The sequence below is a fragment of the Cervus canadensis genome, chromosome 31, assembly GCF_019320065.1.
Source record: "Cervus canadensis isolate Bull #8, Minnesota chromosome 31, ASM1932006v1, whole genome shotgun sequence".
NCBI lineage: Eukaryota > Metazoa > Chordata > Mammalia > Artiodactyla > Cervidae > Cervus > Cervus canadensis.
This window is the reverse complement of record NC_057416.1, coordinates 25,236,780-25,246,984: the sequence shown is the minus strand read 5'-3', so window position 1 is coordinate 25,246,984 and position 10,205 is coordinate 25,236,780. Positions and strand designations below refer to the sequence as shown.

The 10,205-nt window shown below is 36.7% G+C and overlaps 1 protein-coding gene across 10 annotated transcripts in view; it reads right to left on the bottom strand.

The window, feature by feature from the left end:
* The window catches only part of WRN (WRN RecQ like helicase), a 124,865-nt gene that overhangs the window by 34,043 nt on the left and 80,617 nt on the right, over positions 1 to 10,205 (bottom strand). For all 10 annotated transcript variants that reach the window (XM_043454658.1, XM_043454654.1, XM_043454660.1 and 7 more), the window contains 2 exons: positions 8,876 to 8,977; positions 8,505 to 8,597 (listed from right to left, as the gene is read on the bottom strand). In XM_043454658.1, coding sequence (XP_043310593.1) covers positions 8,505 to 8,597; positions 8,876 to 8,977 — 195 coding nt within the window. The remainder of the gene's footprint in view (positions 1 to 8,504; positions 8,598 to 8,875; positions 8,978 to 10,205) is intronic.

Sequence of the window (10,205 nt, the reverse complement as noted above, 5' to 3'; positions counted from 1 at the left end):
ACCAGCAGCTCTATGCCAATAAAATGGACAACTTGGATGAAATGGACAAATTCTTAGAAAAGTATAACTTTCCAAAACTGAAACAGGAAGAAATAGAAGATCTTAACAGACCCATCACAGGCAAGGAAATCGAAACTGTAATCAAAAATCTTCCAGCAAACAAAAGCCCAGGACCAGATGGCTTCACAGCTGAATTCTACCAAAAAATTAGAGAAGAGCTAACACCTACCTTACTCAAACTCTTTCCAGAAAATTGCAGAAGAAGGTTAAACTCCAAAACTCATTCTATGAGGCCACCATCACCCTTATTCCAAAACCAGACAAAAAAAAAAAAAAAAAAGAAAACTACAGGCCAATATCACTGATGAACATAGATGCAAAAATCCTTAACAAAATTCTAGCAAACAGAATCCAACGACATATTAAAAAAATCATACACCATGACCAAGTGGGCTTTATCCCAGGAATGCAAGGATTCTTTAATATCTGCAAATCAATCAATGTAATACACCACATTAACAAATTGAAAGATAAAAACCATATGATTATCTCAATAGATGCAGAGAAGCCTTTGACAAAATTCAACACTCATTTATGATTAAAACTCTCCAAAAAGCAGGAATAGAAGGAACATACCTCAACATAATAAAAGCTATATATGACAAACCCACAGCAAGCATCACCCTCAATGGTGAAAAATTGAAGGCATTTCCCCTGAAATCAGGAACAAGACAAGGGTGCCCACTCTCACCACTACTATTCAACATAGTTTTGGAAGTGTAGGCCACAGCAATCAGAGCAGAAAAAGAAGTAAACGAAATCCAGATAGGAAAAGAAGAAGTGAAACTCTCGCTGTTTGCAGATGACATGATCCTCTACATAGAAAACCTTAAAGACTCTACCAGAAAATTACTAGAGCTAATCAATGAATATAGTAAAGTTGCAGGATATAAAATTAACACACAGAAATCCCTTGCATTCCTATATACTAACAATGAAAAAACAGAAAGAGAAATTAAGGAAACAATACCATTCACCATTGCAACAAAAAGAATAAAATACTTAGGAGTATATCTACCTAAAGAAACAAAAGACCTATACATAGAAAACTATAAAACACTGATGAAAGAAATCAAAGAGGACACAAACAGATGAGAAACATACCGTGTTCATGGATTGGAAGATCAATATTGTCAAAATTGGCTATCTACCCAAAGCAATCTATAGATTCAATGCAATCCCTATCAAGCTACCAACGGTATTTTTCACAGAACTAGACCAAAGAATTTCACAATTTGTATGGAAATACTAAAAACCTCGAATAGCCAAAGTAATCTTGAGAAAGAAGAATGGAACTGGAGGAATCAACTGCCTGACTTAGACTCTACTACAAGCCACAGTCATCAAGACAGTATGGTACTGGCACAAAGCAGAGTAATTAGATCAATGGAACAGAATAGAAAGCCCAGAGATAAATCCACGAACCTATGGACACCTTATCTTTGACAAGGAGGCAAGGATATACAATGGAAAAAAGACAACCTCTTTAACAAGTGGTGCTGGGAAAACTGGTCAACCACTTGTAAAAGAATGAAACTAGAACACTTTCTAACACCATACACAAAAATAAACTCAAAATGGATTAAAGATCTAAATGTAAGACCAGAAACTATAAAACTCCTAGAGGAGAACATAGGCAAAACACTCTCCGACATAAATCACAGCAAGATCCTCTATGACCCACCTCCCAGAATATTGGAAATAAAAGCAAAACTAAACAAATGGGACCTAATGAAACTTAAAAGCTTTTGCACTACAAAGGAAACTATAAGTAAGGTGAAAGACAGCCCTCAGATTGGGAGAAAATAATAGCAAATGAAGAAACAGACAAAGGATTAATCTCAAAAATATACAAGCAACTCCTGCAGCTCAATTCCAGAAAAATAAATGACCCAATCAAAAAATGGGCCAAAGAACTAAACAGACATTTCTCCAAAGAAGACATACAGATGGCTAACAAACACATGAAAAGATGCTCAACATCACTCATTATCAGAGAAATGCAAATCAAAACCACAATGAGGTACCATTACACGCCAGTCAGGATGGCTGCTATCCAAAAGTCTACAAGCAATAAATGCTGGAGAGGGTGTGGAGAAAAGGGAACCCTCTTACACTGTTGGTGGGAATGCAAACTAGTACAGCCACTATGGAGAACAGTGTGGAGATTTCTTAAAAAACTGGAAATAGAACTGCCATATGACCCAGCAATCCCACTTCTGGGCATACACACTGAGGAAACCAGATCTGAAAGAGACACGTGCACCCCAATGTTCATCGCAGCACTGTTTATAATAGCCAGGACATGGAAGCAACCTAGATGCCCATCAGCAGATGAATGGATAAGGAAGCTGTGGTACATATACACCATGGAATATTACTCAGCCGTTAAAAAGAATTCATTTGAACCAGTCCTAATGAGATGGATGAAACTGGAGCCCCTTATACAGAGTGAAGTAAGCCAGAAAGATAAAGAACATTACAGCATACTAACACATATATATGGAATTTAGAAAGATGGTAACGATAACCCTATATGCAAAACAGAAAACGAGACACAGAAATACAGAACAGACTTTTGAACTCTGTGGGAGAAGGTGAGGGTGGGATGTTTCAAAAGAACAGCATGTATACTATCTATGGTGAAACAGATCACCAGCCCAGGTGCGATGCATGAGACAAGTGCTCCGGCCTGGTGCACTGGGAAGACCCAGAGGAATCGGGTGGAGAGGGAGGTGGGAGGGGGGATCGGGATGGGGAATACGTATAAATCCATGGCTGATTCATATCAATGTATGACAAAACCCACTGAAATGTTGTGAAGTAACTAGCCTCCAACTAATAAAAAAAAAAAAATTTAAAAAAAAAAAAAAAGTACCACCTATGCTGCAGCATACAAATTGTAGTGTACATTACTGTAATTATCACTAAGTTCTAAAAATGTTTTAATTTCCAGTTTGAGTTTTCCCTTGATTGATGAGTTATTGTAAAACATTATTTTAAATTTCAAAATGAATGAGAATTTTTCTGCTTACCCTCTGTTTACTTCGAATTCAGTTACATTCTGGCCAGAAAATGTAGTGTGTTTGATATCAAGACACTAAAAATTTGAAATAGTCTAACACAGAGGTCAGAAAACTTTTCCTATAAATGGTCAGACAGCAAATAGCTTAGGTTTTGTGAACCATATGATCTCTGTGTCACAACTACTTAGCTCAACTTTGAAAACAGTCACAGATAACACATAAACAAAAGTACACATCTGTGTTCCAAGAAAACTTTATTTATGAAAACCAGCTGCAAGTGCATTTCGTCCAGGGGCCACAGTTTGCCAACCACTGCTTATAAATATACTACCTATGTTTGAGAAGTAGTCTCTAATTCAGTGCTCCCCAGCCATGATGTTGCAAATAGATTATAGCTGTGCTGAAGGCTAATCCCTTCAGACCGTAGAGTTCTGAACACAATCTAGACTCAAGTAGCCTCGTGTGCTATACAAGTAATATCATTAACTATATGGGTCATGAAGTAAAAATGTCTGAGACATATTACTCTAACTGCTTGATATAGGCTTCTCTATATACCACAAATCGATAAATCAAACTTGTTACTGTATTAACCAGATTACCTATTGCTTCCTACTTTTTTATTTCTTAGCCTACCAAAAACTAAAAATTACATCAACCTCTCCTACTTTGGGGCATAGACTTGCATTATCGTGATATTGAATGGTCTGCCTTCGAAAAGAACAGAGATCATTCTGTTGTTTTTGAGATTGCAAAGAAGTACTGCATTTTGGACTCTTTTGTTGACTATGAGGGCTACCCCATTTCTTCTAAGGGATTCTTGCTCACAGTAGTAGACATAACAGTCATCTGAATTAAATTCGCCTGTTCCGGTCCATTTTAGTTCACTGATTCCTAAAATGTCGAAGTTCACTCTTGCCATCTCCTGTTTGACCACATCCATTTACCTTGATTCATGGACCTAACATTCCAGGTTCCGATGCAACAATGTTCTTTACAGCATTGGACTTTACTTCCATCACCAGTCACATCCACAACTGAGGGTTGTTTTTGCTTTGGCTCAGCCTCTTGAGTCTTTCTGGAGCTATTTCTCCACTCTTCTCCAGTAGCATATTGGGCACTATCGACCTGGGGAGTTCGTCTTTCAGTGTCATTATCTTTTGTTCTTTTCATACTGCTCATGGGGCTCTCAAGGCAAGAATACGAAAGTGGTTTGCCATCCCCTTCTCCAGTGGACCATATTTTGTCAGAACTCTCCACCATGACCCGTCCATCTTAGGTGGCCCTACACGGCATGGCTCATGGTTGTATTCAGTTAGAGAAGACTGTGATCCATGTGATAAGCTTGGTTAGTTTTCTGTGTAATCCAAGTATATACCCCAACCACAAATGCTGAAGAAGGTGAAGTTGAATGGTTCAATGCAAGACCTATAAGACCTTCTAGAACTAATACCAAAAAAAGATGTCCTTTTCATCACAGGGGACTAGAATGCAAAAGTAGGAAGTCAAGAGATACCTGGATCAACAGGCAAGTTTGGCCTTGGAGTACAGAATGAAACACGGCAAAGGCTAATAGAATTTTGTGAAGAGGATGCACTGGTCATCGCAAACACCCTCTTCCAATAACACAAGAGACAACTCTACACACAGACATCACCAGGTGGTCAATACTGAAATCAGACTGATTATATTCTTTGCAGCCAAAGATGCAGAAGCTCTATACAGTCAGCAAAAACAACACTGGGAGCTGACCATGGCTCTGATCATGAGCTCCTTAATGTAAAATTCAGACTTTAACTGAAGCCAAGTAGGGAAAACCATTCAGGTATGACCTAAATCAAATCCCTTACGATTATACAGTGGATGTGGCAAATAGATTCAAGGGATTAGATCTGACAGAGTGCCTGAAGAACTATGGACGGAGGTTTGTGATGCTGTACAGGAGGCCGTGATCAAGAACATCCCCAAGAAAAAGAAATGCAAAAGGCAAAATGGTTGTCTGAGGAGGCCTGACAAATAGCTGAGAAAAGAAGAGAAGCGAAAAGCAAAGGAGAAAATCTGAACACAGAGTTCCAAAGAATAGCATGAAGAGATAAAAAAAAGCCTTCCAAAGTGATCACTGCAAAGAACTAGAGGAAAACAAGAGAATGGGAAAGACTAGAGATCTCTTCAAGAAAATTAGATACCAAGGGAACATTTCATACAAAGATGAGCACAATAAAGGACAGAAATGGAATGGACCTAACAGAAGCAGAAGATATTAAGAAGAGGTGGTAAGAATACACAGAAGAACTACACAAAAAAAGATGTTAATGACCCAGATAACCACGATGGTGTGATCACTCACCGAGAGCCAGACATCCTGGAGTGCTAAGTCAAGTGGGCCTTAGGAAACATCACTATGAACAAAGAGAGGGGAAGTGATGGAATTCCAACTGAGCTATTTCAAATCCTAAAAGATGATGCTGTGAAAGTGCTGCACTCAATATGCCAGCAAATTTGGAAAACTCAACAGTGGTCACAGGATGGGAAAAGTCAGTTTTCATTCCAATCCCAAAGAAAGGAAATGCCAAAGAATGCTCAAACTACTGCACAACTGCACTCATCTCACACGCTTAGCAAAGTAATGCTCAAAATTCTCCAAACTAGGCTTTAAGAGTACATGAACCGAGAACTTCCAGATATTCAAGCTGGATTTAGAAAACACAGAGGAACCATAGATCAAATTGCCATCCTCTGCTGGACTGCAGAAAAAACAAGAGAATTCCACCAAAACATCTACTTCTGCTTCATTGTTTATGCAAAAGCCTTTGACTGTGTGGATCACAACAAACTGGAAAATTCTTAAAGAGATGGGAATACCAGACCACCTGACCTGCCTCCTAAGAAATCTGTATGCTGCTCAGGAAGCAATAGTTAGAACCAGACATGGATCAACGGACTGGTTCCAAATTGGAAAAGGAGTACATCAAGGCTATATATTGTCACCCTGTTTATTTAACCTATATACATCATGCGAAATGCTGGGCTGGATGAATTACAAGCTGGAATCAAGATTGCTGGCAAAAATATCAATAACCTCAGAAATGCAGATGACACCACCTTTATGGCAGAAAGTGAAGAGGAACTCAAGAACCACTTGATTAAAATGAAAGAGGAGAGTGAAAAAGCTGGCTTAAAACTCAACATTCAAAAAACTAAGATCATGGCATCTGGTCCCATCACTTCATGGCAAACAGTGGAAACAATGGAAACTGAGAGACTTCATTTTTGGGGGCTCCAAAATCACTGCAGATGGTGACTGCAGCCATGAAATTAAAAGACGTTTGCTTCTTGGAAGAAAAGTTATGACCAATCTAGCATATTAAAAAGCAGAGACTACTTTGCCGATAAAGGTTCATCTAGTCAAAGCTATGATTTTTCCAGTAGTTATATATGGATGTGAGAGTTGGACCATAAAGACAGCTGAGCACTGAAGAATTGATGGTTTTGAACTGTGGTGCTGGAAAAGACTCTTGAGAGTTCCTTGGACTGTAAGGAGATCAAATCCTAAAGGAAATCAGTCCTGAATATTCATTGGAAGGCCTGATGCTGAAGTTGAAGCTCCAATACTGTAGCCAGCTGATGCAAAGAACTAACTCACTGGAAAAGATCCTGATACTGGGAAAGATTGAAGGCAGGAGGAGAAGGGGATAACAGAGGATGAGATGGTTGGATGGCATCACCTACTCAATGGACATGATTCTGAGCCAGCTCCAGGACAGGGAAGCCTGGCGTGCTGTAGTCCATGGGGTCACAAACAGTCGCACACGACTGAGTGACTGAACTGACCTGAACTGAAATCCTACTTTGATGGTAAATTTGTCGATTTTTTTCCAGCTATTATGTCAGTCGGGTGCTTTACATATTTGTAGGGGTTTTCTTGTTTAAGGTGCCATTAAGAATTTTCAAGGAACTGGTCCATTTTATCTAAATTACTGAATGTATGTGCACTGAATTACTCATAGTGTTTTCTCATTATCCTTTTAATGTCTGTGGAATTCCTCTTTCATTCCAGATATTGGTAATCTGTCTCTTCTTTTTTTTTTTTTTTTCCTTTTTAGGAGTCTCTGTCAATTTTATTGACCTTTTCAAAGAATGAGCTTTTGAGTTCAGTGCTTTTCTCAATTGTTTTCCTATTTTCTATTTCACTGATTTAGTCCCTTATCTTTACTCTTTCCTTTCTTTTTTTTTTTTTTTTTGGCTTCCTTTAAGCTTACTTTATCTCTATTTGCTAGTTTCTTAAGGTAGAAGCTTAATTACTAATTTGAAATCTTTCTTCTATTGTAAGTATTTAATGCTCTAATTTTCCATTTCCGTATCACTTTAGTTCTATCCCATATATTTTGCATTTTCATTTCACTCAGTTCAAAATATTTTCTGACTTAACTAGTGACTTCCTCTTTGACAGATTATTTAGTAGTGTGTTGCTTAATTTCCAAGTATTTGGAGACTTGCCTCTTATCTTTCTATTGATTTCTAGTTTCATTCCATTTTAGTTAGAAAATATATTCTGTATAAATACAAATCTTTTAAGTGTGTTAATACTGGTTTTATGACCCAAAATACAGTCTATTTTCAAGAACATTCCAGTTGCACCTGAAAAGAATGTGTAGTTCCTGTTGACAAATGGTCTATAAAAGTCAATTAGATCCAGATTTCAGACCTGTCAATCCTTACAAACAGCATGAGCCAATTCCTTAAAATCAACCTCTCTCTCTCATTTATTCTCATTCTCTGTATATATGTGTGAGTATGTGTATATACACAAATGTGATCTGTTTCTCTGGAGAACCCTGACTAATACATTCATAAATTGACTGTTTTATCACCATGTAATATCCTTCTGTAACCCTGGTAATACTTTTTCCCCAAAATCTTCATTATCTGCCATTAAAAATAACTCCAGCTTTCTTTTGATTAATGTCTTCATGGTATACAGCTATACAGTTTTTTATCTTTTTTTTTTCAATTCTTATTTATTTTTTAATTGGAGTTTAACTGCTTTACAATGTATGTATCCTTTTATTTTTAATCAACTTATATAATTATATCTGTAGTGAATTTTTTGTAGACTGCATATGGTTGGGTCATATTTTTAAACCAATTCTAACAATTTCTTTAGATGGAGTCTTTAGACCATTTGCATTTAATGTAACTATTGATATGTTTAGATTTAGGTCTACCATCTTATTGGTTTACCTCTCTATAAAAGTAAAATGTTATAATACTGCTTGCTTTGTCCTCTTTTTAAATAAATAAATTCATTATTTAGTTTTTTTAAAAACTGCAATAAAAAATCAATTTAAAATCATTTGAAAAGGAAAAGAAAGAAACAAAGGAAGATTTTTAGAATGTCCATCTAGAAGAAAAACGTACCTGGACCTGCAATTATCACAGCAGTTTTCAGTTCCCATAATTCCTGCGGAGGCCTTTCGTAGTTGTTTGTCTTCAAAATGAGACAAGATGATTCTACCCAAGACAAAATTTAAAATTAAAGAACAAAAACATATATGTTAAATTCATTGTTGAAAATAATGAGGAGAAATCAACATTAACTGATTCAGCTGAGACCTCATTATTTTGCTTCACTTTATTGAGGCACAAAGAAAGTTGCCTTAAAAATTCAGCACATATGTAACAACAGCAAATATTTTCTAAGTATTTCTAATTATTCTGTAAAACATTTTTCTTAAGAGTATCATCTATATATCCTTGTTATTAAGTGATATAAAATAAACAATACCTACAGTCGCCTACACTTGCTGGAATAAAGATATTTTTCCATCTTCGCCATCATCTTTAATTTGTATAATCGAAACTTTTCACTGCGTATCTCACCAAGGAGGTGCCTGTCAATTAAAAATATCACAGTAATATTAAAATTGTATTAGCAGCTTATTTATTACTGCTTATTTTTTGTAACCTAAAATATCCACACCACTAACAAGACAAAAAATATTTCTATCATCTCAGAAAGTTATTGGATCCCTTTCCAGTCAATGCCCCTACAAGAGCTAGGCATTTTTCTGATTTTTATGAAAATTGCCTTTTAAAGAATGCTGCTGCTAAGTCACTTCAGTTGTGTCCGACTCTGTGGGACCCCATTCCTGGGATTCTCCAGGCAAGAACACTGGAGTGGGTTGCCATTTCCTTCTCCAATGTATAAAAGTGAAAAGTGAAAGTGAAGTCACTCAGTCATGTCTGACTCTTTGTGACCCCATGGACTGCAGTCTACCAGGCTCCTCCGTCCATGGGATTTTCCAGGCAAGAGTACTGGAGTGGGGTGCCATTGCCTTCTCCTTGAAGGAAGGCTACCTATGTCCAAATATCAACTTTTTCATTGCCTATGAAAAACTGGTTAACACTCTAAAGTTGTTTTTCATTTTGGCTTATATGCTACTTCCTTTTTTGGCAATCGTTCTACTGTTCATGAATTTTTATATTTTTTTATATTTTATATAAATTTTAATATAAATTTATATAGATTTTTATATATAAATTTATATAAATTTTATATTTTTCCAGTAAAAGATTAAAGTTATTTTACATGAGAAACTAAGGCATCTAATCTATATAAGGAATACTGAAAACACTCATGATCCAAATATGAGCCTTTACCACTTTAGCTCTTCAGAAAACTTCTCAGCCTTCTAAAAACTACCTCTTTGTATTATGGGGTTTTACCGGACATCACTGCACACAGAACAACAGACTGGTTTCAAATTGGGAAAGGAGTACGTCAAGGCTGTATATTGTCACCCTGCTTAGTTAACTTATATGCAGAGTACATCATGCGAAATGCTGGGCTGGATGAAGCACAGCTGGAATCAAGATTGCCAGGAGAAATATCAATAACCTTAGATACGCAGATGACACAACCCTTATGGCAGAAAGCAAAGAAGAACTAAAAAGCCTCTTGATTAAAATGAAAGAGGAGAGTGAAAAATTTGACTTAAAACTCAACATTCAAAAAACTAAGATCATGGCATCCGGTCCCATTACTTCATGGCAAATCGATAGGTAACAATGGAAACAGTGAGAGACTTTATTTTTTGGGACTCCAAAATGACTACAGAT